Source organism: Melanerpes formicivorus, unplaced genomic scaffold (genome assembly GCF_026170545.1).
Source record: "Melanerpes formicivorus ecotype bairdi unplaced genomic scaffold, bMelFor1.0.p_v2 SCAF_1, whole genome shotgun sequence".
NCBI classification, from domain to species: domain Eukaryota; kingdom Metazoa; phylum Chordata; class Aves; order Piciformes; family Picidae; genus Melanerpes; species Melanerpes formicivorus.
In genome coordinates, this window is record NW_027142353.1 from 22221567 (window position 1) to 22248872 (window position 27306).

A 27306-nucleotide genomic window follows, 5' to 3' on the forward strand; every position below is an offset into this window, starting at 1 on the left:
AGCCTCTGGTAACACCTACATAGCTACACATGGTGCTGCTGGAAACCATATTGCTACCTCCTATATTCCCATCTCCCACCAGGCCCACAGGTGTAGCTCAGACCAGAAGCACTGCAACCAGAAGGTGCAAACAGGGAGCAGCACCTGTTGGGAGTAGCACAGGCAGTTTGTGCAGAAGTTTGCTCAGAAGCGATGCATGCTCTGCAGTTGTCACACTGCTGCCTGCTCTGCTCACCAGCAGGCTTAGGCAGCAGCTCCAGTGGTCACACCAACTAAATGATGTCTACCCAGAAGCTTGACATCTCCATTAGAAGGATCACACCTTTTAAAAGAAGAAAATGGCATACACCACTGGAACTGTAAGGATGAAACCCAAATGGAAGGACTACAGCCTTTCTGTGTGGCCATCTCCACTCAAACAGACCTCCAAAGGACTCAAACAGATGTCCACACCTTAGGCTGGGTGAACTTCCCTCAGTAAGTTTGTGGATAACAACAAGCTGAGTGGTGTAGTTAATTGTTAGAGAAAAAGGATGCCAGCCACAGGAACCTTGGCATGCTTAAGTGGACCAACGTGAATACCAGAAGTTCAAGTTCAAGGTCCTGCACCTTGGTCAGGGCAATCCTCAATATCAGTACAGAGAAATGGATTGAGAGCAGACCTGCAGAGAAGGACTTGGGGATACAGATAGCTGAAAAATTGGATATGAACCAGCAAGACATATTCTGGGCCACTTGAAAAATAGTGTGGCCAGCAGGTGGAGGGAGGTGATTCTTCACCTCTGCTCTCAAGAGACTCCACCTGGAGGAATATGTTTACAAGAAAAATGTGGACCTTTTAGAGTGAGTCCAAGAGGGCCATGAAAAGGATTAGAGGGCTAGAAAACATCTCCTATGAAAAAAAGGCTGGGATAGTTAGGGTTGTTCAGCCTGGAGGAGAGAAGGCTCCAGGGAGATCATATTGTCCCCTTACATTAATTAAAAGAGGCTTATAAGAAAGATGGAGACTTTTTACCAAGGCCTGTGGTGATAGGACAAGGGGAAATGATTTATTTATATTTTTAAAAAGGGTAGATTTACAGTGAGGGTGGTGAGACACTGGAACAGGTTGCCCAGAGAAGCTGTGGATTCCTCATCCTTGGAAATGCTTGAAGCTGGATAAGGTTTTCAATAACCTGATCTAGTGAAAGATGTCCCTGCTGATGGCAGAGGGGTTGGACTAGATGATCAATAAATGTCCCTTTCAACCCAAACCATTTTACGATTCCATGATTGTAGGATACTATTTAAAGATTATAATGATAGAACTTCATTATTGATTTTTCAGAGAAGGAGATAAATACATTCACTCTCTACTCAACATTTCAATGTAACTGGACATTCAGATGCTGGTGCCATGATATCTAGTTTCTTGTACGTTTTACATTGAATAAAAGGGATAGGGAGATGTCCATTGATTAGTCACAAATAACTAACAACAACATCTAGGGAAAAAATGGCAAGCCTTTATATAGTACCTTTAGATCCAGGAAAACCTTGATCACCTCGCTCACCCTTAAGGCCTGGGAAACCAGGAGACCCTTTTGGACCTGAAATCAAAAGAAGTATTTATATGAAAAATCAGTTAGTTCTTGACATAGAAGGATATGTGCAGAATAATCATATACAACCACATGATCATTTAAGTATTAACTGTTTGGAAGAACAAGATGCCGAGGAACAGCACTGTCACCAAAGAAATGATGACTGAAAACAAAGGTATCTTACTTTAATTAATCATATCTTTCTCCAAATTACCAGAATATTTTTTCCTATTAATAACTGCATTTATAATGCACATGGTGTTTTCCTGCATATGATGGTGACAGTAGCAGCAATTTAGTCAACAATGGAGACATACTGAGCCCATGTTTCTTCAAATATGGCTATAACATTTGCCTTCCTAGGTCTCAAGAAAATCTTGAAGATGCTGGACTGGTAATGAGTAAACAACTTATATTATATCCACCTTTTAAAGCAAGTACAAGACTAATGGGACGGAGATTGGAGTCAATACAGCTGACCAATATGATTGAGTATTGTTCCTTTATTGTTCCAGTATTGCAGGCCTATGGTGCAGGCCTGTGGTGTGAGTACAGCACAGTAAAGTAAAGCATAGAAGAAAGGAAAAGAAAGGCAGAAGTGCGTAGCAAGGGAACTTCTACAACTTATATAAACTTGGAAAGCCTTGTTGGCATGGCTTCATTGGTTCCCCATGAGTGACCACACATTGCACTATTATAGATTATTGGTCCAATTACTAATGACACAACGAGGTTTGTTGATGCAGGTGCATGTCCTGTTGTCCCAAGATAACTTTCTGTGTTTACAGCTACCAGCGTCCTGTTTTAGTTACATGCTGCAGGCACAGCACTGTTTTGCTACACTGCTAGCTGGCTCTGCACTTCTGCTGAGCATGGCCTACCACCATGTCAGGCTCTAGGCCTGCACTGCCAGATTGCTCACACTGCTCGTCGCTGGCATTGCCACATAAGACAACAGGCAAAAACCTTGAGAAAAAAATCTGTGTCCCTGTATGGTTTTGATGCAGCTTTCAATATCCTGTTCCAACAGTTTCTGACAGAGTCAACATTCCTTGAGTATCCCTTTTGAGAGAAGGAGGATATGAAAGAGGCATCATGGTACACTTCTTAGGAATAAAGTAAATTTTCTTCTCACCTGGAACACCTGGAACACCTGGAGGTCCCAGATCACCCTTTGGACCAACACCTCCTGGTAAACCAGGACTACCCTGTATAAAAGAAAATATGAAGTATGGTTAGCCTACACAGTATCACCAATGTTGGAAGATACCTCAAAGATCATCAAGTCCAATCTATCACTATTATGATGACTCTTAGGCTGTGTATTTTTGCAGACCTATGTGGGGGAAAAAAATTAAAAAAAAAAAAAGAAAGAAAGCACTAAGTTTAAGGAACAGTTATTCTCTACCATGATGAGATGAGAAGCTTCTCTTAGAGGATCAATTGCAATGCCTTGTTCTTATTTAACTTTTTGTGCCCTGCCAAGATACTAGCTCAGAATAAATTCTCACTAATAAAAAGGTTCTTATACAATATTATTATGAAAAACATCAGTAAGCACAAAAATACCAGCAAATACGAATTTCAGTGCAGCCCCAGCAGATGATTGCTACTTAAATGGGAAAATTCTAGACCACAGCAAGCTTGAAAACTTCTACATTCACATGTGGAATGAAATGAAATGTGTTCAACAGTTTATAGTCCTTTGAGTATTTTAGCCCTGTTGAAAAATAAAAATCTTCAAGGACTTAAACACTTTAAACACAATGCAAACTCCTCCCTCTGCCTTCACCATTACAAACTGTTCCTCTGAAATTAATGGTAACAAGGTAATCGTAGCCGCAATGCAAGGAAAACCAAGCTCAGACTTCAAAAGACACTCTAAAGAGTCATCCAAATGGGTACCAATTTCCTTTCCCTGTTTTTTTGCAAAAAGCTTGTAAGCAGAGTTTAGAGTTTTTCCATACTTCCTGACTCAAGGTAGAAGAAATTATTCAGCTCAAAAATGGATGCAATAGTGGGACTTCCAAAGCTGCACCAAAGAAACACCACCCTTGGAGTAATGAGGAAGGTAATAATGGAGAAACGTTTCCCGGTTTCCTTCAGTCACACATTCACAGTATGCAGGATTGTTTAAAGAAATGGCCCTCTCTTTTTATCATTACGTGTGCACTTCTCTTGCATAGAACAGCAGGGCTAACATTCATTCTGAAGACAGTCATGGGTCAGATAAAATCATTAAAAGGGTTTTTTAAATAGTTAATTTTTTAATTATAGTAACAAAATGCAAAGATTTATAAGAGGAGTTTATTGGAAGCTGTCTCTCAAAATACTTTTTCCACAACATCATTCAGATTTGTAAACTTTTTTTTAACTTCCCATCAGATATAGCTTGGCAAACAACATTTCATTTTGGATCTGTTCCAAACAAATCAGAACGGTTTCAGTTCATTAAAATGATGAAAATGTTTCTTTTATCATTTCAGCATTAAAATGCACAGATAAATCAATGGGATTTGTATTTCATAGTCTGAGATCTGCATTCACTTTTTTTGGACAGGCTGTGTCACCCACGTAACAAAACCTCCTTTCTGATATAGATTACAATGTACCTGGTGACCTGCATGAGCAATTGAGCTGTATTCGATGAAGACCTTAGAAAGCCATCTTAGTATGTATCACAAGAGGAAGTTAATACTGAAATAACTCACCAAGAGCATTTCACACTAAGTTAACAATATAACATGAAGCATTGTGATTCAAGGACAGCAAAACATTTCCTTCTGACTGAAGACATGAAATCAAAATACTTTAGCATTTTGTGTGCTTGAAAAAAAAGAGTCTTAAACTGGAATATTGACTTGTGAAAAGCTTTAGAATTTCCTGTGGTATAGAAATGTAGCACTCTGCAGGAGTTTTGCAGGTTCTTAAATTAGGGGAAAAAAAAATATATTGGAATGTAATTTTAAAATGTATTACCGTCAAAGCTAATGTAATATATTATATGATGGTAAGATAGAAAGACTTAGCCAAGTTCCTGTGTCAGAACACTGAAGTAAAGTCCTTAATGTCTTTGTGAAGTGACTCCTGGATGCAGCAAAGGATGCAGATCTTTGTGTAATCAAGAATAACATAGACCTCAAGCGCACTATCGCTATTCTGCGTACTTCTGAGTCTTCCTTCCCTCTTTCTACATGCCAGGAATTGTTGAGTTCATACCTATCTACCTTCTTATTCCTTCTTCCATAAATTTTATTATTTTCTTAGTGGGAAAGAGGAAATTAAAAGTTAAACTACAGAGTGTGTTCTTCAATGTAGAAAACAGGCAGCAGGCATTCAGAGAGAAAAATTAGAGAAGACCAACTATTCTGTGTGACTGTTGTCCTTTTCTACCTAATTCTCCCTAAAATACAGTGAAGGGCTGCTCTTCGACCAGGAAAAATGATTAATATGTGACAACAATGTATTAAGGACATTGTCTGTTTGTATTTCTCAATCAGCAACTATATATCATCACTGACAGTATGAAAGTGCATTTTATTTGAAAGGTTTCATAACAAAACCAAACAGTTCAGGTATTTTCAGAAGGCAATTTATCGTGAAATATTAAACCTTTAAAATTAACTACTAATGCATTTGCAGGATTTATGGATGTACTGCAGCCATCCTGTAGCGTTAATACACCGTAAATTATATTCTGGGTGTTGTATGTTACCACTCACTATCTATAAATTTCTAATAAGGTCATTAGCTTGCTGGAGCTTATTCGTGGGCAGGCTTTAAAAGGAGAGAATTGAAATGTTTTCAGGCTGAATTTACATCAGCAGCAGTGAGTCCAAAAGCACTTTGAGCATAAAGTATCATTATTTTTAATGAGAAAAATCTATGATTAATATAGCCATTAATTACAAACAGCTTTCAGCAAATCTGGAGTGTACTGAAAGTAACTTACTGGCAGACCCTGGAAACCCGGATCACCTTTGACTCCTGGGCTCCCAGGAGTCCCAGGCCAGCCACTGCTTCCCTGCTCTCCTTTGTCCCCTTTCAGACCTGGGGGCCCTGGGGGCCCTGTTGGACCAGGTAAACCTGCAAAACAGAATATGAGATAATTTAGCAGCAAAATTTGTTCAGAGCAGTACCTGATGAAGGAGTTGAGCTGGCTCAATCTACAGAAGGGCAAAGCCAAAGTAATTATTGTAGTAACATCATGAAACTAAGTAGGAGAATCTGTTGCAGGGAGGTCCATATGATTCCCCATCTGACTGAAGACCTATCATTCATCTGGCTGATGGAAATCAATGGAGGATTTTCTATATGTGCAGAACAAACAGATGGTGCATTCACAGGTGTGAATGTGTTAGAGAAACACTGCAACTCTGCTCTACTCTACTCCTCGGCCTCTAGCACAGGGACAATGCCAAAGCTAAGGTCACATTAGGCTATTTTTAAATGTATTAACATTCCAATAAGTGAGAAAACATCATCATGGTTGCCTCAAAACAGTCAATAAAGTCCAAAGGGAAACGCGTGGAAACAGGAGACAAACTTCTCAATGATAGGAAAACTATTGAACAAACCAGCTGCTTGAGGACAACAAAATCAGCCTATTCTAGAATATAATGCCAAATGGTCTATGAAAGGGAGATTTTCCCTGATCTCTGAGATGATGATAATCAAGGATATGCAATATTGGTAACATTATTAATTAATTAAGTGAACTTTGATTAATAGCAGTAGAATAACACTAAAGATAAAGAATTACCTGGATGGCCAGGTTGGCCTTGGGGTCCTCTGTCTCCTTTAGGGCCTTCAATTGCACTTCCTGGTAGGCCAGGAAGACCTTGGTTGCCCTTAGGGCCTGGTGGACCAGCATATCCTGGTTCTCCTTTTAGACCTGGGATCCCTGGACTTCCCGGGGATCCGGGAAAACCCACATCACCTTTCGCACCTAAGATTTGAAAGAATTCCCAAAAAGTCATTAGACAAAGGATAAACAATCACTGAGACACTCAGCACCCCTCTCTTTCACAAGGAATGTAAAGCCCCCAAACCCTTACTCCATTATAACTCTTATTGTCATATTGCTTGACAAAAGGACCTGCTGCTGGAGAAAAATGAATTATTTTAATTTTTCACTAAGATCTAGATTTTAGCACTTAGTACTTACTTTCAGGCTTGCACAGATTAGTTAATATTTATGATTCAGTCAAATATTAGATCATGATTTGGCAAAAAGAATATAGGTTAGCTGGTATAAGTATACTAGTAAGAGCAATAAAATGTATGAAGAGCATTACACTTGGTTCTTTGCCTAAAGATGATGGCAAAGGGGATGGTCATTAAATCCTGGGGTGGTTTGGGGTTGGTTTTTTTCTTTTTGATCTACGATACCTTTGGAACACAAATTATGTCAGTTGTGTATCTATTTACTTTAGATATTTTGTAATGAGCTGTGCTGGCAAAATGAGACAGATGGGAAAAGTGCTCTAGCATTTTACATGCCCTACTGAGGTGTCATTAGAAAATTTGCTTATTAAAATGAGTTCTCTAATATTATAGATTTCTCAGCAATCTAAAGATTGTTATTACTCTTAGGTAGTAAACAAAAGAGATGCAGAAATTCTGGTTTATTACTTTTGATTATCCACACAAATGTCCTGTATGATTCTATAAGAATGACTGAGTGAGGTAGGATGTCACGTTAATTTCACAGATGGACTAGTTGAATCTTTTTTGTTTTCGACATGTTTAAAAGTGAAAGTTTCTTTAATTGTACAAAATTTCCTTCAGAACAGTCGTGAAGAAATATCAAACTGCTGCTTATCTATTGCAGTCTAGTGTCTAGGACATACTTATTTCATAAAATGGAGCATGGTGCATCACAGACACGTTGAACAAGCACTGACTCAAGCCAGTTAAGTGGTTCTCATGCCACAGTGTAGTGACACACTTTGCAAAGACCACAAGAAGTCTAGAAATTGTGATAGTTACGCGCCTGTATCCAAACTATTAAGTCCTGAGTCCAGGTAATAGCAGTTTTCAGTAAGATTTCATCAGGTCTTTGCTGTCCTTTGTATTTTACACCATGCTCCTGTGCATAGCTTAGACATGCCCTATAGAAAGCATTTAAGCAATGAATAAAATTGCACTTGGACTGCACAGACTCAGGTAAAATAATAATGGTAGTATCCTGGCGACAAATCTACTACCCTAGCTGACTGCAGAATACACAACCTCACTAGACTTTGATTCTTGGGAAATTAGTAGGAAACCAGAAATCCTTGGAGTCAAAAGCACAGCACACAAATATGGGAGTTATTTATATTACCTCATCACAGCATAGCTTGCAGTAAATTCCACACTACATATAATTACCTATTTTAGGGAATATCTAACTCATGTCCAAGATGCTGCCACTGTAACAGAAATTAGTATTTGAGCCTCTCAGAGTTTCTGTCTGCTTTGAAAAGGTATAGCATGTAAAAAAATGAAGCAGGAACTGTGTCTGAATTATAAAATTACATTTACACCATGTTGGGAGGGAGGTTTGCTGCATGCTTAGAGAAGTATTTTACCTTTATCTCCTTTTGCACCAGGAAATCCTGGAAGACCTCTACCTGGAACACCTGTAATATAAAGGCAGCTAAAAATTAGAAGATGGGACTGCACTTAAATTAAATCTGTAATAAACAAACCTCTATTAAGCAAATTTTAAAAAATAATCTAAATAAATGGTTTATGCAAATGGTCTTGAGGGCTGCAACTGTCTATGCTGTGTATTAGCATTATATCTAGCACAATGGGTTCTTGTATCATGAAAAACGCTACCCTAAGAAAAAAGGCAGCCTCTCCATAATTGCACAGCTAAGCTGGAAAAGGGAACTTATTCCAAAACATGCCAATTCTTCAAAGCATTGCCAGATTCTGTGAAATAAATTCTTTCAAGATTCACTGATTAAACACAATTGCTCATCTAAACAATCAGTTTTACAATGATGGTTGATAGTCAATAGTTTACAAGACACCATACAAACTTTATTTTCCAAGGTTCTGTCTAAAGTACCTCAAATTGAGCAGACCCCTCTACCAGCTACTTTTGTGAAGCCTGTGCAGTTCCATACCATATAAAATTAATATATCAGTCACAGTACCTTGTTCACCCTTTGCACCATCTGCACCTGGAATCCCATCATAACCTGGTTCACCCTTCTGTCCAATGGAACCAGCAGGACCTGGTACACCAGGTTCACCTGAAAATGCATTGCCATTTTTATTTCACCTATGAATCATGCAACTCTATTTTTATTTCCTTATTTTTTTATTTTTACACATCTTTTTTTCCCTTTAAAGAAAAGCGTAAGCTTTTGCTCCCACAGAGACCAAGCAGATATTGCATGATGACTTCAGTGTGACTTTTCTCTGAGATTACTTCTGAATTAAATCAGCGTTAAACAGGTTTTACAGATTTTGACATTGCTATTATGAATCACAGTATGTTACAGTGCAGGAACTCCAGCAAAGGCTTGTAAATAGCACAGGCCATTGTCCAATGAGATCGGATTAAAGGAACATGGAATGAAAGAACAGTTTAGGTTGTAAAGGACCCTTAAGATCATTGAGGCCAGCCATTATCTAATTCTACCAAGTCTGGTGCTAAACCCTTAGCACCACATCTATTCATCTTCTGAACACCTCCAGGGATTCAAGCACCCCCCGGGAAGCCTATTCAAGTGTTTGATAACCCTTTCAGAGAAGAAGTTTCTTCCAATATCCAGTCTAAACCTGTCCTGGTACACTGCACTAGTTAGGCTGCACCTTAAGTACTGTGTCCAGTTCTGGGCCCCTCAGTTTAGGAAGGAGTTGAGTTGTTGGAACATGTCCAGAGAAGGGCAACAAAGTTGGTGAGGGGTTTGGAACACAAGCCCTACGAGGAGAGACTGAGGGAGCTGGGATTGCTTAGCCTGGAGAAGAGGAGACTCAGGGGTGACCTTATTGCTCTCTACAACTACCTGAAGGGAGGTTGTAGACAGGCGGATGTTGGTCTCTTCTCCCAGGCAGCCAGCACCAGAACAAGAGGACACAGTCTCAGGCTGCACCAGGGGAGGTTTAGGTTGGATGTTAGGAAGAAGTTCTATACAGAGAGAGTGACTGCCCATTGGAATGGGCTGCCTGGGGAGGTGGTGGAGTCATTGGAGGTTTTCAAGAGGAGACTTGATGGGGTGCTTGGTGCCATGGGTTAGTTGTTTAGGTAGGTTGGATTGGTTGATGGGTTGGACGCTATGATCTTGAAGGTCTCTTCCAACCTGGTTTATTCTATTCTATTCATTTCTACTCATTAACTTGAGGCCATTTCCTCACATGCTATCACTTGATATTAGGGTAAAGAGAACAACAACCACCTCACTACAACCTCCTTTCAGGTAGTTGTAGAGAGTGATAAGGTCTCCTATCAGCCTCCTTTCCTCCAGACTAAACAAACCCAGTTCTCTCAGTCACTCCTCAGAAGACCTGTTCTCCTGACTGTTGTTGTCATACTCTGGACCCATTCCATCATACCAGTCTCTTGCAGTGAGGGTCCCAAAAACTGAACATAGTATTTAAGGTGCGACCTCGCCAGTACTGAGTACGTGGGGACACTTTCCTGGTACTGCTTGTCACACCATTCCTACATGTGTGAGATGATGTGTCCTGCAGACAGTAATCAGTAATCTAAGAACACAGGGTTCCAAGCTCAAAAATGTTGTTATAATGGTAACAGATTTACTCTCCTCCCTACTCTATATCCTCTCTAAAGCCATGCTAATGTGCTGATTCAGGTTCAAAACCAACTTTATTCTTTTCAAATTAACTCAGTAACAACAGAATTAACAGCTACAGCAACAGCTAGTTTTGTGGAAGGTGGTAAAATCTTTTCCACTAACAGAACTAAAGAAATAATTAGCACCACAATACACTGACTCATTGGGAAACAACATTGTCTGGTTTTGCTTATGAAATGCATGAAATGAACAAATGTACCAGGAAATATCTGAGCCAAAATGAATGCAGAATGCCACAGCATTTGTTTTAGTTGCTGCCTGGAGGTGAACAATACTAGAAACAGCATCTGGTGCTTTGGGGCTTTTTTTTTTTTAATACCTGGTTCTCCTTTTAAACCCGGAATGCCACTTAAGCCAGGAAGTCCTTTTTCACCCTTTTCTCCATGACGGCCAGGGCTCCCTAAGGAAGGAAGAGGATAAGGGTGTACATGTGGGATATTTGGTGTAAGTTCCACATTAATTTTTCACTGTAATTTCTGTTTCATCAAAGCATAAACACTTGCCTGGAAATCCTGCCATGCCAGGGGATCCTTTGGGACCTGGAGCACCTGGCATTCCAGGCATTCCTGCACTGCCCTTTTCACCCTTATCTCCTGATAAACCTGGACTACCAGTTCTTCCTGGTTCTCCCTAGAAGAAGCAGCGCACATTATAACATCCACACATCAATTCTGAAACAGCTTTTTCTGTTTGCACCATTAGACGTCACCTCTCAAACCATCAGACATGAAGAGTTTCATTCTTTTTCTATTTAGAAATAAAGTAATTTGGTATTAAACTCTGCTATTATAATTATTGACTTTTCCTGCAATTGCTAACACCTACATATGAAAATTGGTAGTTTTCTATCCATTACTATGATGGTTTCTACAAAGTCTATTTCCAAATAAGCTTCTTAACTTACTTATTACACTTAATCATCTTCAAAAAAAATCCTCTTCTTTTGTTTTTAATGTCTTCAGCAAGTTTGTTACCAGATTAATAAGTTTTATGTTTAAATTTTTTACTTATAAATTCATGATTACTGTCATTGTATAGCTAGGAAAAGGAACGTGAAAAAATGAGAGTTTTATTAGAATCCTATTAGAGATTAAGTTAACTTCACAGACCATTAATACAGTTCTCTTTTCAGATATATCTGAGCATGGTACCGTTTTTTGGTTGGTTTTTTTTTTTTTAGCATTCCAGTAGCTCTGTAAAAGTATGAAACACTATTTCAGTACAATTATTTGCTCTATTTCTAAGAAGCCTTTTTCACTTTATTTACTTAGTGTTTTTAAAATTTTTCCCCTTGCCCACATTTTTAGTGCCATAAATTAGCCTATTCTGAAGAGACAGGATAAGAACAAACTCTGCAGATAATTGTTCCATCAAACAGAATGCAACTAAGCCTGCACATATGCAGATCTTCCAAGTTTCTCTAATGTATTTAAATGAGCACAACAGAAAAGGTAATAAAATAGCTCAAAGGCCAACAGCATCTTTTCAAATTAAGTATTTGCAGAGACAGACTATTAAATCCTATAGAGCGTAAATACCTTCTCACCAGGAGCTCCTGGAACACCAGTTCCAGGAAAACCTGGTGCTCCTTTGTCTCCTTTTTCACCTTTTTGCCCAGGGAACCCTGGTGTGCCTGGTGAACCTGGTACTCCTGGAAGACCCTTTTCTCCAGGTGTTCCTAGCAAGCGAAAAGGAAAAATGGGTGTATCAGAACTAGTGGTAAGCTAGCGGTGTTGACAATGATTTTTCAGTGTTGCCTTAGTTATTCAGAGCAAGAAAAGCGTCATTTGATATTCACTTTCTAAATGGAACATTTTACAGGAATATAAGCTTACAAAAGAGAAGCTCATAGTCTTGGGTTCAGAGCAAACAGCAGTCTTGCTAAAAATATTAATTGAATAAAAGTTTGTTTGAATACTCTCTAACAGGACCACAGAGACAAAGGGACCTCTGCTGTACCAAAAAATTCTGTCCCTTTTTACTGCTTCAGTCCTTCACCTTTGATTTCCCATATATGCTAAGCACAAGACCATCTGAATGGAGAAAAAGTTTCTGTGTTGAGACATAGGCTCCCTCCACAATGACATTCTTCCCAGATCACTAGTTTACAATCAATATGCAGTACCAAACTTCTTAGAAGAGGGAAAGCACGCAGGAAATTTAATGCAGTTCACACACTAGTAGAGACAGACAAAGAGGTATCACTTGAAAGACTGACTGCCTGCAAGAAATGTACAAAACCTACACGTCCAACTAAAGGACCTGCACATAGGAACCTTGGAAACCATTCTATTATTTGTATGTCACAATGGAACTGAGAGGGCAATGTCCCAAAACTCTAAAGTTCAGACTCTGCAAATAGTGCGATCTTTTAGTGGATGTACACCAACAAATATTCCATACAGGTCTCTCATAATATTACATAATAACTTGAGGAAACCCTTCAGAGCAATCAGTACCTGGCAAGCCCATTTCACCAACTGATCCTTTTTGCCCTGGAACTCCTGGATCCCCAGGGTACCCTGGGGGACCCTGATCACCTTTTGGTCCTACAGACAGCAGAGAAAAAAAAATTAGTCCAATTAATGAGGTTTAAAATACCTGATGAACAGTCTGTTGCTAATCTTTAGATATACCTGGATGTCCTGGAGTACCAGGTTCACCATCCCTTCCTGGAATTCCTGGCTCTCCATAATCCCCACGCAACCCTTTTTCTCCTGTTGGTCCATGGTCCCCTGGACACCAAGAAAACAAACACAGTAAGACCAGTCTTATCAAATTTTACTGAAATGTCATACAATAATCCTTCTAGTCCATTTTGGAACACTGTTGCTTCTCTGTGCTGAACAAGGAAATGGCTGAATTCAAGCTTCATATATTGTACAGTAGTCACACTTGAGTAAAACACAACTGTCCAGTCACTAAACCAGAGTTGAAGAAAGACTACAAACTACAGGTGCCTGTGGAAATTACAAGGCAAAAGAAATTTCTTCAAAAGAAATTGCAAGGGAACACGTATTTAAGCTGATGAGTTACTTCAGAAGTGCCAGACAGTATCAGGTGTTAGCAGAAGTCATTGATTTCACTGTTCTGCTATCTAAAAAGGTACATGTGAACAACCAGCTCACAGCCAGAAATTTGCTGTTTCCTCAGTTCTATCTAATGTGAAAGTATCTTCATAATTGTGGAAGGCTCCACCTCTTATTCTGCAGTGTGCTCCTTCTCCAGCTTTAGGATCCTCACTTTTTGGTCATAATCCCTTCTGTTAATGTTGCATATAGGTGCAGAGCAAAAGGTTAGTGAAGATAGCTCACTGAATGTCTTTTAGTAAGTAGATTTGATTAAAAACATCCCAAGATGTCAAAACCAATCTTTTCACTAAACACCACTGACAATCTCCCATAAAAATTAGTCTTTAGGCATGATCTGTGTTTTAGGAGCTTTTTAAAACATTACTGTTATATTCATGCCTAGAGAGATGAAGGCAGCTAACAGATCAAAGTTATACTCCCTACTTTCTGTGCTGGTAATATGTGTTTCTGGGTTGAAGAGGATGGGATGGGCAGAATAACAGCAGAGATTTTCAGAATGGGGTCTGTCTGTAACCTACCCTTCCAGGCTGTGTGAGCCAGGCCAATCTGCAGACTGTGTGTAGTCGGGAAAAGGTAGAGCATACAAGTTTGCAAGCGTGCATTAGTAGTGCTGAAGAGATGAAGAAGTTAGAAACCAAATAAATTAACCATTTGAATTTCTCATCAAAGGCTTCTTTATTGGCATGTAACCATGTGCCTAATTTGGATTTCTGGAAAGGAAATAAAACTAATTATCAATCAGTCAACCTACAGGCCAATAGTAGATAAGAAAATCATGAAAAACAACCTATGTGGATTTGCTTTAAGGCTTTCGATACCACCATTTATATTGAGATCAGAAACAAATGAGAAAAATGAATCTAGATGAAATCTTTGTAAACTGGAAGCCTCATCACATACAAAAGTGCATCTCAGCTTAGAGGCAGATGCCCTTCATACTTGCTTCTACTCTACCTTGCAGTCTCTGGCTGCCCAAGTTGGGGAGGCACTGCAAGTCGATATGCCTAGGTTTCTCTGAGACCCTGCTTGGGCACACAAGCCCACATCTAATTCCAACAAGTAGTCAGGACAAGGAGAAAGAGGTACTTAGACTGGGAAAATCTTCTGTTCCCACAGCTCGAATACATCATAGTATAGTTATTGGTGATTCACTGTCAAACTGGAAAGGAGTCTCAAGTACTCTGTTCTGGGTGCAGGACACACTGAATAAATGCACAGATGACACTAAGCTGGAAAGGGTTCAAAAGAGGGTAGTATTAGACTGCATTGGGCTTTTGAAGAGTTGGAGTAAAGGCTGAAAATCGACATAAGGAAATTTAAAAAATGTAACAAGCCATATATATGGTAAGGAAAAAGTCAAAAGCATGCATAGAAAATTCAAAACAATTGCATAGACAGCAATTCAGAAGGAAAGGACTAAGGATCATGACTAGTCACAAACTGAGTCAACTGTTGAATCACGAAAGGGAGATTTCTTCCTAGCAGGGCATGAGTTGAAGTACTTCTTTTAGCAAAGTGCACTATAACCAGGCTGCTGCCAAATTGAGAAGTCAGCAAAGGTAACAAGAATAATAATTATTTCAGAAAACATGATATACAATGAAAGAGTGAAGGTCATGGTTGAGGGGAATGGAAGACCATGATCACTGGAGCTCCTTTCTAAGCCCTACACTTTTGTTTTACCTAAACCAGTTATTGTTTATTTAAAAGCTCTTACTGGTTTTTTTTGCTAAGAAGTAAATAAAAATTTTTAACAGGACAAAAAATAAAACCAAAAGCCAGGAGAAAACACCTGCATAATTTGCTGTGTGAAATTCATTAATTTATTTTTTAAAAATGTTGTCTAAGACTAAGATACAACTGAACTCAAAGCATTGCTGATTGTATGAGTGTTAACTACACTTATCCAGCAGTCAGAGACTATAGTTACCTTTTTCTCCTTGATCTCCCTTTTGGCCTTTGAGACTAACCATGTCCATGGTGTCCATCGTTCCAGGTTTTCCTGGGAGACCAGCTTCACCTTTATCTCCTTTGACACCAGGATCTCCCTGGGGTCCAACTACACCTTTGGAACCTTGGCTACCTACAAAAGGAGAGCATAGAATATTTCAATGGCACATAAAACTTAGCAAAAATTTAGTAGATGGCAACAAATTAAATTGACTGTTTATTCAAAATTTGAACACCAAATATCATGCTCCAGAAGATCTCATTTATCTCCTGTGAAGCACTTTTTATACCAGGGATTCACAGTAGCTGTCAAAAAAGTTGACATGTTTTTCCTGCTTCATCACCATTAATTTTAGACTCTCAAAATAACAAGGATAGGAGTTTGGCAGTAATAGCAGGCATTATTTGAAGAATTTTATTAAGACCTTCTAGATGGATTTTTGTAATTCTAAGCACAGCATTTTCTTGGAGTAATATCATCCTTACACCTAGCAAACTGTGACAGTTTTAGGCTGTGCCTTCAAGAAAGGTCAGCTACTGGCCGCTCTAGCTGAATGTTTTGGTGTAAAAAGGAAAACAAAGATAATTCTAAACGAATTTTATAGGTAGATTAGCAGCAATGTAACTTAAAGGATTTTTAGTTTTAGTTCAGTCTGTTTCAGTCAGTCTGGACAGCTGTTTTCTTTCTTCTGTGCTTGGCACTGACCTTGGACTAATGAGATAAGAAACTAATTCTTTTTTTCTTCCCTTAACAACTGCTTTGAACTAACAGAATCTCCCTTAATATCCTTTTCTCTCTCTTTAATCCTTTTTGGGAAAAAAGGAGGAAGGGGGGAAAGGTGGTTTTGGGGGGAACCCTCCTCCATCGAAGCGGGGGGGAATTTTCTGTGTTATGTTCTTTCCTGTATATTTTTGTACATATTGTAAATACTGTATATTGTGTATATGTTCATTGCATTTCATTCTGCTTGTAAATACAGCCCTTTCCCATTTTGCTTCTCTGACTGAGCTAGCTGTGGTTTGTGTGTGGGGGGAGAACTGAACTTCTCTCACTACCACATAAACCCTTACCTTATGGAAGTACACACCAAAAATCCTGGCCCAAATACATGACTGCTCTCAGGACATGACTTTCTAAATTACACTATTAATAACTTACAGGGAAGTTATTTGGTATAAAATATCACTTAGACCAATCATAATCCTTATATTTGGTTATCTCTAGACTTGTTTCTGCCCGGAAATAGGCATATTTTACGATTTTTATTTTGAGAAAAATCTCTCTTACCTTTCTCACCAGGCAACCCTCGATCTCCAACTGGTCCAGGAGTTCCTGGCAATCCAGGAGTTCCCATAACTCCCATTTCTCCTTTGGGTCCTGAAACCGAAGGGAAAGAGTGAATAACAAAAATAAAGCAGGAGCATAAAGAGGTAAAAGAAACAGAATTTACTCCCTATCATATTAGTAACTGCACCACTTAAGGAAAAATGGGACAACAAAAATAATTACGAAAACCAGAATAAAACAGTTTGTAATGAGTTTTTGACAGAGTCTTATGACCCCCTATTACTTTAACAATGCTGTTATTAATGAAGGCATTATTAAAACCACCTTCTGTCGCTGCAGCAGCGCAAAACAATCACCTTTCATTATTACACTTCTAATGGCTAGCTCCTGCAAGTTGCTGGATTTGATCCTCTGAAGGACTTGAGCAGCAGTTCAGTTACATGTGCACAGAGCTACTTCACTGATGTCAGCCCATGTGTTTTCCCAAGCTTGGGCTCTTTGATGGATTAATTCCTAACCAAGTGAAAGGGCATTGCTACCACAACTTAATAAAACAGTTGTCAAAGATGCTGCTTTCGGAGGAAGAAGGTGGTTACCTGATGATCCTTTAAGTCCAATGGCCCCCTGTGGACCTGGCAGACCGGGTAGCCCCACAGACCCTGGTACCCCAGGCTGACCCTGGCTACCTTTATCTCCTTTTGGACCTGGCATATCTAGACCTGGGATACCAGGAAATCCTCTTTCTCCTTTTACTCCCGGAAATCCTAGGAAAAACAGAAGATAAAGGATTAGTCCTTAATGGACACAGGGAACACCTTTAACAAAAATATCTGATTATGTCCACCCACAGTTCAGAAATTACATGGCATGTAGAACAAAGACTCAAAGCCAGACAGTAGAAATAGTTCTCATTTTCTAAGTGAGGTGTTGATCTGGTATATATTACCCACTGATGACCACATAAAATGGCAGGTTGTTTTCTCAGGAGGCTTCACCCTGTGGTTTGGACTAGATGGAGGAGGCCTGTTGACATGTCCCTTCCATGTACCCCCACTACAAAATAGTTCACAAGCAACACTTTCACCAGTATCAATATCCATTTGAGCCAAAAGTCTACTCCTAAGCACCATCATGGAAGCATTTTTCTCTCACCTGGTGGTCCCTGAGGTCCTGGCTGCCCAGCAGGTCCTGGTGACCCCTGCGGGCCCATCCCTGGTGCACCTGGAGGGCCTTGCAAGCCCTGCAGTCCTGGGAGGCCAGGGTCACCTGCAGGGAGACAAACACAGACTGAGTGTCCTCCAATGATATTTGAAATAGTGTTTGCTGAAGATGATAAACCAGGTGCTTCAAAAGAACTTGGCTAACAAGATCTCATTTCAGCCTCTCACACCTCCTGCCTGGGACTGGAGGAAGGGCATGGTATCGTTTTGTACTGATGGTTGTTAGGAGAAAACAAGGGGAAGGAAAAAAGGGCAATACCCTGAGATATCAGTAGGGTATCTCTGGTGACTGATTTTTTGCAGTATCTGTGGGGGATCTGTGTGACTTTGAAAAATAAGTAGAAATATAAAGCTGTATTTTTCCTGTGATGTTACCTCTGAATCCTTGTTGACCAGGTATGCCTGGAAAGCCTTGCTCGCCCCGTAAACCAGGCAGTCCTGGATTTCCCTTTTCTCCAGGGATGCCAGCTGGGCCTGGGGTACCTGGTAATCCTTTAGGGCCAGGGAGACCTATACCAGGTTCACCCTAGGCAAAGAAACACAATAGACTGTGAATTAACATATCAATACCAAGGATTCATTCACTGACTGCATGTAAATCACACAGAGGCAGACTTACACAAGAATTCCATCCATCTATTTTGTCCCTTTGTATGCACAGTGGGAAACATAAGAAGAAGGACAGTTGGATCAACTTTTTTTTTTTTTTTTTAAATAACAGGATCTTTGCACACATTCCTGTTGACATAGGAAGTCATAAATAACAGTATCAGCACATGATACCTACTTTTTGACCTTGTAAACCCGGTACACCTGGCAAACCGTCCAAGCCAGGGGTTCCTGGAGTCCCTGGCAGACCAGGTGAGCCAGGCTGACCTGGGAAACCTATAAAAGAACACAAAATAGAACTCACATCATGTCTGTGTTCTCTGCTGTCTCTTCAAGACTGACAACTATTCACATCCTCACAGGGATGTGTTTGTAAAGGTCTGTGTAGTCTTTGATGTCAAACTTCTAGGGATGCCAACATCCAAATGTCTCAAGAGATATTCAAACACTACATAGCATTTGGCTTCTGATGAGAAACAACCACCCAGAAGAAATAAACACTGAATGTCTCCTCTTACATGACATGAGAGTTGAGCCTTGTGTGTTGATGTCACTGAAAAACATCCTGTCTGCAAAACTGAGTTCCTAAGTCTTCAGAAAAATGAAACTTAATGTGTAGGGCGTGAGAGTGAGGGATGCACAACAAAATGCATATGTGAATCAACATCTTTTGTTCAGCATGTGTCAAATGACATGTCCTGCATGTCCCACTGTGCACTGCACACAGGTTTCTATGCCACAGCTGGCCCATGCACTGTGCCTTGAGAATTAAGGAAGGAATACATAAGACATCCTACAAATCACTTAAAGACAGCACTCACACAACACCAGCACACACACAATAAACTGAGATGAAACTCCTTTCCCAGTCAAAGGTCTCGGAGAGTGAGAAATCTAGGTTTTAGGCTAAGCCCCAGGCAAGTCATTGGGCAGAGATGAATTCAAGGAAGGATCCCTAGAAGAAATATATTTGATACGTCTTTCATTTCCTGTTGGCATCAAACAAGCATACAGCAATCCTTTTCTAGATACAGTGAGGTTCATCCCACACCAGGCTTAGAGTAACTAGAGGTAGCCTTGGGTAAATCTCCTTATTAAGTCTTTCTGAATTTCACAGTTCATTGATGTGTGGAACCATAATAAATTAAATAATAATGAAAGCACTCAGGAATTTTATGGATGGAAGTGGCTGTTAAAAGCTCAGTCATCTAGTTTTAAATGAATAACAGCATTATGAAATACATCTCCTGAAGTCCAAACCTAAAAATATGAACATTTAGAGTTCCCCTGCATTATGTGCACACCTGGACAATAACCATGTAGTGAAGACTAAACTTATGCTGAGTAAGCTGGTATTCTAACCTAACTGCTCTCAGCCACCTCAACACTACAGATCTGCTATCGCTGGCCCAAAAATACTATAGTTACATCAGTGTGATTTTTTGACCCACCACACACAATGTTTCATCTCTCAAAAAGATATCTCATCTCTCAGAAAGATTATATCATCTCTCAGCACTTCAGTTGCTGAGAGGTAAGATTGTTGTACCATAACACATCACTGCAAAAAGCAGTGGTTCCTCAGCTACACCTCCCAAATCCCATTCAGCCAGGGCTGAATTATAATGCAGGCCTCCATCCTGTGAGAGACTAGATCTTGTCTCTCTTGATGTGACTCAACAAAGATAAAATCACCTTCGCTGCTTACCCAGGCAATAACTGATGTGTATTGGGCAGACCACTGGAACAACTCTCTGGAAGGTGCATAGATAAAGATTGCTCAGCAGACTGCAGCTGCCCTGGAAATAACGGGCAGAGGCCACTGCTATCGATATTCTCTAGAATATACATACCTAAAAACTGTATAAAAGATCTGAGCAACTACTGGCTCAGAAGAAGGAAAACAAGAGAGAAGGAAAAGCCCAGGGCAATGCTGCTCTGAAGAAAAAGGGAGAGAATACCAGGAGAGAAAAAGGACAGAGACATCACCATGTAGCCTAGAAGAAGCAGACCAAGAGGAACCCTCTCTCTGTGTCCTAAGTTCTGCCTGCTACAACTCATGGAGCTGAAGAGGCTGCTCAGAGGACAGCACAGCCAACAAGGACAACATCTACTCTGTGCCAAAGCTGCAGCAGCCTTCCTCCACAGACTCAAAATGTCTTGGGGGGTGAGGGGTGTGGTAATATAATTCCTTTCCTCTTCTCTCTCCCTCTCTGTTTTCTCTCTCTCCCTCTCTGTTTTCTCTCTCTCCCCTTCTGATCCATCCACTTTATTCTGTTAATAAATAGCCTTGCTATTGATATTCTGTCCTCATTTGTGCCTCTAATTTCATAACACAAGAATATTCAAAAGAACTGAGTCTCTTTCCCCTCTCTGGACCGAGACGCATCCACACTCCAGTTATACCAGTTCTGTTAGATGGATAACTTTATCTTACCTTTGGGTCCTGGAGGTCCAGGGAACCCTATACCTGGCTGCCCAACAGCACCTTTTTCTCCTGGCAGGCCAGGTCTACCTGGAAGCCCGGGATTCCCTTTGTCACCTTTGCAAGTGAAAACAAGACAAACGTTAACACAAAGATCAGCTTCTGGGGAACGGAGTCATTATAATCATCAGACATAGATTAATAGGACTACTATACCTTGGGGTCCAGGGAAACCAGGTGGCCCAGGAAGGCCATCTGCCCCAGGAGGTCCAGGAAGTGGTATAGTTCGTCCTGATTCACCCTTTGCTCCTGTTAATATAAAGATTGATCAACTGTAACAACTGCTGAAACTAAACAACAGTGTTTCACCTAGCCAGCAATATTAGTCCATCCATACCATTACAACTGACTGGTTATGAAATTTTTTGTAAAAGATTCATAGAAAACAGAGGTGAACCTAAACCATCCTAGCTAACTCTTCATGAAAAACACCCTCAAAGATTTGCAATTATACTGATGAAAGCTAATTCTGATTAAATTAGAAAGTCTTTTTATTTCAATCTTAAATTTGGGTGAACCACTTAAAAGATTTATTTTTTTTAAAGCATACTATAGCATTACCTGGAAGGCCTGGTAAACCTGGAGTTCCATCAAAGCCTCTGTCTCCTTTGTCACCAGGTAATCCGGCAGCGCCTATGCCAGGAGGGCCAGGAAAACCTCTTTCACCACGTACTCCAGGGAACCCAGGTTGGCCAGGGGGACCACGTTCTCCTTTCAAGCCAGCTGTACCCTAATTTTTGGAAAGTATAAGTGTACTTCTTTCCTAACTGGTGACACAGAACACATCCTCCTCTCTCTTTCAATCTTTTGTAATTTGGATTTAGCACAAGTGTCTGTAAAGCTGAAGAAAGTGGATTTTTTTCAATCACTGATTTCAATGGAAATAGAATTGAGTGCAGTGCAGCTAAATGGACCACACAGGCTTATGCTCTCAGTGGTGGATCTGGGAGGAGACCCACATTCAGCTCCATATCCCTATCAAAGAACTCTCTATCAGTGCAAGATCTCGAAGCATTAGTTTGTACTCTCCCACAGAAGAGGTGTAGGCTAGAACAGAGTTGAAATTTGTTTTACAATCTCTACTTTGATACCTACATTCCTTCAATCATCTTGAGATAACAGCTACATCATCCACACTAGTGGATTTCTCACTATCAAGCTGTGAGAAAGGAACAAAACTATTGTTTTGCAGGGAAAGAACCCTTTTTCTATAGTCTGAAAGTAATAAGCCATGCTGATAACATCTAAGTCACAGAAATGTAGAATTGTTGTGGTTGGAAAAGACCTTTAAGATTGAGTCCAACCATCATGACATGTAAAAAGAAAGGAGCAAAACCTGACTCTGATATAATAGTTTGTTGTCAAAGGGCCATCTTCCTCACTAGTTCCAGGGCAACTGGAGTCTTCCTCTGAGGAACAATAAACTACTCAAGGTAAGAAAAGGTGTGGAACAACAAATGAGGGCAATAAATACAAAGCATGCGAATGCTGATCTGAAAGACAGAATGTATAGGACAGTATATAAACATAAACAAATACACTGCAGGACAGTATGTAAACATAAAGAAACACACATACCGGTGCTCCTTTTGGACCCTGGAGACCTGGCAATCCATCTTTCCCTGGTCTTCCTTCTCTTCCTGGAGTACCTGGTTGTCCTGGGAAACCAGGATCTCCCTTTTCACCTTTCAGGATAGAATCATAAGTAAAATCTCCTGGTTCTCCTTTTGCTCCAGGGCTGCCTATAAGTCCTGGAGTGCCGGGGGGTCCCTGAAATTTCATAAATTCAGATGTCATCAGTTGCCCTACCAACCCTTCAAACAACACAAAAGAAAACAGATTTTCAGAAATTAAAGAACAGATCCAAATCAAGTAAACCATTAAGTTTTTAAGGAGGTCAAATGAGAATATTTTCTAGGACACACCAGTGTGTCACTAGTGTGAAAAAGGAATTAATGTATACCCTCTTGCTTTGACCATTTTGTCATTTATGGTATCACAGCTATATATTTTTTGATGGTGCGTATAAACTTACACCACTTAAACAAGAACCACAGGCCACAACACCTAAAATCTGCTCTGAGTTTTAAATGGACTACACACTGGATTTCAGTTACATGTATTTATACAGTATCAGCATCAAGGTAAATGAGACTTTTTAAAATGGCATCTTCACGGTGAAAGTGTCTGCCCCAACTTTTAAAGACGGAATCCTTTAACACTGTGGATCCTATTTCCCTGACACAAATGCAACAAAAGTAGCTCCACGTTTTCATGATAATTTACAGTACCATCAAAAGTAGTACAAATACAGGAAAATAACACACTTCAGTATGCAAAGACAAACTTACAAGCTTAAATTGCTTATACAAGCCCCACCCATGATTTTCTTTCCCTCAAAGTGTTTTCAATCAACTGTAATATTAATCAAATTTATAGATTGCCTATAAAATCAATTTATTTTTTTTTTACAAAACTCAAACATTATTTGCACAAGAGCTAAGGCTAACTGGAGGCTGAAAGCCTCTCCCTGAATAGCTTATTTCTGACATTCAGCTGACAAATGCACACATCTCATTACTGATGACCATTTATTTTGCACAATTAAGAATCATAGTCAGCTGGCACCATCGGAATGCTGCACACATGCTCTTCTGATAAGAAATTATCTACCTAATAATATACTCACAGGATTTCCAGAAATCCGAAGTTTACTACATATTTTCTAGCATTTAGGTAACTTTTCTCATAGCAAAAGTCCTTCTAATTTCAAGTGAACTAGAGCCATTAAGGAGTCAAGCACAAACTTCATGGGCAATGTCCACTGCTTATGGCCATTATGTGACCACCACTTAAACCTGAACCAGGACACTGTCAAAGGTAATCTTTCCATTACCTTTGGTGAGCCCTGGATCAGATTCTTTTGTTCTGGCATGTCTCTAAAAAAATGTGAGCTTACAAGGCTATCAAAATCTATGTTATGCTACAGCAACACATACGTTAAGGTACTTCTTGACAGCATATCCCAGTGTATGTGGGGACACTCAAGTGAACTCTCACAAGAACAAATGTGATTGTGGTAGTAGTACTGCTCATCTAGGAGTAACCTGTTAGACAAGTGCTATGTTTATGGCTGTTCTACTTCTGATATCCAGACTTACTCAATGGAGCCGAGCTACCTTGTATCAATGTAATTTACATGTGAGCATATTATGAGGATTCTATCCACCTTCACAGCCATCCTTTATTTCTTCAAAATTACTTAGCTTTCCTGATAACTAATTACATTTTATGGAACATACTGCACACATTTCCAAAAATTCAGACAAACTGCCGAAACATAATGCATGCTAATCCTAGACTGCTTACACTACACTAGATGGCACTGTGTCTCTCGCAACAGAATAGAATTAACCAGGTTGGAAAAGACCTTCGAGATCATCAAGTCCAACCCATCACCCAACACCATCTAATCAACTAAACCATGGAACCAAATGCCTTTTTCAGTCTCCTCTTAAACACCTCCACTGATGGTGACTCCACCACCTCCCTGGGCAGCCCATTCCAAAGGCAAGTAAGTCTCTCTGTGAAGAACTTCTTTCTAATATCCAGCCTAAACCTTCCCTGGCACAGCTTGAGACTATGTCCTCTTGTTCTGTTGGTGGCCGCCTGGGAGAAGAGACCAACCCCCACCTGGCAACTCCCTTCAGGTAGTTGTAGAGAGCAATAAGGGCTCCCCTGAGCCTCCTCTTCTCCAGGCTAAGCAACCCCAGCTCCCTCAGCCTCTCCTCATAGGGATTCTGCTCCAAACCCCTCACCAGCTTTGTTGCCGTTCTCTGGAGGGCAACACAACAGGCAAGAGTTATTGGAACGCTTCTCAAGATCAGGACTGACTTGTATCTGTTTCCTGCAAGGTCTTACGTTTTACCCACCTGTACTACTTACCTTGCTCAGATAGAAGGTCACAATGGGCAAACACAGAAGTATAACCTCTTTCTGACAGCTCTTTTTCCCCTTCTCATAGCTCAACCACACTGCTTCCCAGTTTATTTTGCTAGGCATAGTTCTTTAATTTTATCTAATCACTGTGTGGTCTGTTTTTAAACAGGACTGTTACACAACTACACTGATGACCACATGTCCTTTGATCACATACCTCACAGGACACACATAGCACTTGACAAGGCAATACTTACAGGCATCCCTGGAAGGCCATCAAGTCCAGGTAAACCTCTGTCACCCTTGAAACCCGATTGTCCTGGAAAACCTTGTCAGAGAGAAAACAATACAGCTCTGTTTATTACATGCTTTTACCAATAGCTTGTTCTATGTGAGTTCTTTGATCCTTCTCAATGTGTCTCATTCCATCCCTGATTTTATCAACGTAATACTGCTAAAGCCAGTGAAGTTGTCTGGACTCACGTGCTTACATATGTTTGCATTCATAAACTCAGAAGCTGATGATTTACTTGACTTAGTAATGAATTCACCTTACTATTTAGACCCATCATGTAGTCACTAAAGTGTTGAAACTACCTAAACAGCACTGATTTTTAAGAGCCACTAGAACAAACACTAGGGATAATATCACTGCTTGTATGTAGCACTTCTCTCATATGGTAGCACAAAAATTATTATTTTATCAACCACAGAATTTAATGCAAGGATTGGGAACATGTATGGGGCATAGCACACATAGGACAAATGCTTCCAATATTATTTTTCACAATCTTCTGTGAAAATATTTGAGTCACAGTTTGCAAAGACCCTCCACTGTGGCCAGTTTCTGCTTCCTTGGTAATTCTTTGTAGCTGCATTGGAAATTTGCAATTGGGCCAAACCAAGGAATATTTCATCCTCTTCAATAGTTTCACAAAAATTTGATTAATGGGACAAAATGGAATTAATTTTATAATATATGCTGCATTCTTAGATTTTAGTCCATGTATGTAATTCTCAAGTAGTTAATGAGTTTTTACCTGCTGGGCCTGGTGGCCCTTGTGGTCCTGGAAGTCCAGGAGGTCCTACTTTGTCACATAAGGCACAGGCTTCACCTTTGTCACCTGGGAAAAAAAAAAAATAATAAAAAAAAAAGCTATTTAAGAGAACTGAAAGTTGGTAGATTCTGGAGCAAATGTCAATTTAATACACTCCAACTTGAAATAAAAGATAAATAAGATACTTCCAATTATATATTTCAAAGAAAAATCATCAGCAAACTAATGTGAAAAATACTTTAAAATTTTTAAAGGAATGGTATGAAAATCAACTTCAATGTTTTCATAGGGATAATAGTCAACAGCAGAGTTAAAAGGGACCAGGCTGAAGAGGATCAAAAAGAAGAAAATAAATATGTATTGGGTATAGAAGAAATTAAAAGATTAAAGCAGAAGAAGAAGAACTTGTATAGACACTACAATTTTGCAGTTTTAGAAAAGCAGTGAGCAGAGTGAGATTAGGAAGGCTCAACTATCGTGTAAATGAGCACAGCTCTTTTTTTCATATGTCCACTTAGTCAATGCTACTAAAATGCATGGTTGACAGTCTTATTTATAAGGAATATAATTTTAGCATCATTTACACTCATGGCAATGAGTCATGAGCCATTTCTATTCCCTACTCATCTCCCCCTTTCTAATTCTCCATCTCAGAATTCGCATCTTGAATTGCCATGAACAGTTCAGTTTTCACCTAATAGAGCTATACACAACTGTTGCTTTCTTCTTACCACCTCTTTCAGCCCTGCACCATCCTTTATCACTTCCCAAAAATGTGTAGGCTAATTTAAATGTAAGTGAAGTTTGTGTCACATAGTTCAATACACAATATCCTTATTTTACTCAAGAAATATCTTCCATGTCCATTATCTATTTGTTTAACTAACTTTAAGTACACTTTCTCTGACTCCAGCCTAACTTGCTCAGCCTCCTTATATATTCAGACTCAAGAGTACAGAGCATTAGAAAGCAACCACTTCAAAATAGTATTACCTTTCTCTCCCATCTCTCCTGGAAATCCATCTCTTCCTGGAAGTCCAGGACTACCTGGTGCACCGGGTTCTCCCTGCTGGCATTGATCAATTCCATCTGCAATAAAATGCAATAAAGAATGTTGTTTGCAAATGCAAGTTTCCATTATAGAGCTGCATTTATGAATGCCCCAGCTGAACACATCTATGAAGAGTGATAAATCAGTATAGCTTTCTACTTTTCTATTTGATTTACGTTGAAACATTTAACTGAGAATCTGTATTCTGGTTC

The 27306-nt window shown here is 39.7% G+C and overlaps 1 protein-coding gene across 1 annotated transcript in view; it reads right to left on the reverse strand.

The window, feature by feature from the left end:
* COL4A1 (collagen type IV alpha 1 chain) overlaps nucleotides 1–27306 on the reverse strand; it is a 133938-nt gene that overhangs the window by 11361 nt on the left and 95271 nt on the right. The window contains exons 22-45 of the mRNA XM_068170400.1: nucleotides 27037–27132; nucleotides 26026–26109; nucleotides 25243–25313; nucleotides 22625–22816; nucleotides 21608–21776; nucleotides 21203–21295; nucleotides 20999–21103; nucleotides 18740–18837; nucleotides 18328–18478; nucleotides 17885–17998; nucleotides 17329–17496; nucleotides 16733–16822; nucleotides 15425–15577; nucleotides 13039–13137; nucleotides 12862–12951; nucleotides 11941–12080; nucleotides 10906–11032; nucleotides 10722–10802; nucleotides 8735–8833; nucleotides 8159–8209; nucleotides 6346–6531; nucleotides 5536–5669; nucleotides 2719–2791; nucleotides 1518–1589 (exon numbers count right to left, since the gene is read on the reverse strand). Of these exons, the coding sequence (XP_068026501.1) occupies nucleotides 1518–1589; nucleotides 2719–2791; nucleotides 5536–5669; nucleotides 6346–6531; nucleotides 8159–8209; nucleotides 8735–8833; nucleotides 10722–10802; nucleotides 10906–11032; nucleotides 11941–12080; nucleotides 12862–12951; nucleotides 13039–13137; nucleotides 15425–15577; nucleotides 16733–16822; nucleotides 17329–17496; nucleotides 17885–17998; nucleotides 18328–18478; nucleotides 18740–18837; nucleotides 20999–21103; nucleotides 21203–21295; nucleotides 21608–21776; nucleotides 22625–22816; nucleotides 25243–25313; nucleotides 26026–26109; nucleotides 27037–27132 (2736 nt within the window). The remainder of the gene's footprint in view (nucleotides 1–1517; nucleotides 1590–2718; nucleotides 2792–5535; nucleotides 5670–6345; nucleotides 6532–8158; nucleotides 8210–8734; nucleotides 8834–10721; nucleotides 10803–10905; nucleotides 11033–11940; nucleotides 12081–12861; nucleotides 12952–13038; nucleotides 13138–15424; nucleotides 15578–16732; nucleotides 16823–17328; nucleotides 17497–17884; nucleotides 17999–18327; nucleotides 18479–18739; nucleotides 18838–20998; nucleotides 21104–21202; nucleotides 21296–21607; nucleotides 21777–22624; nucleotides 22817–25242; nucleotides 25314–26025; nucleotides 26110–27036; nucleotides 27133–27306) is intronic.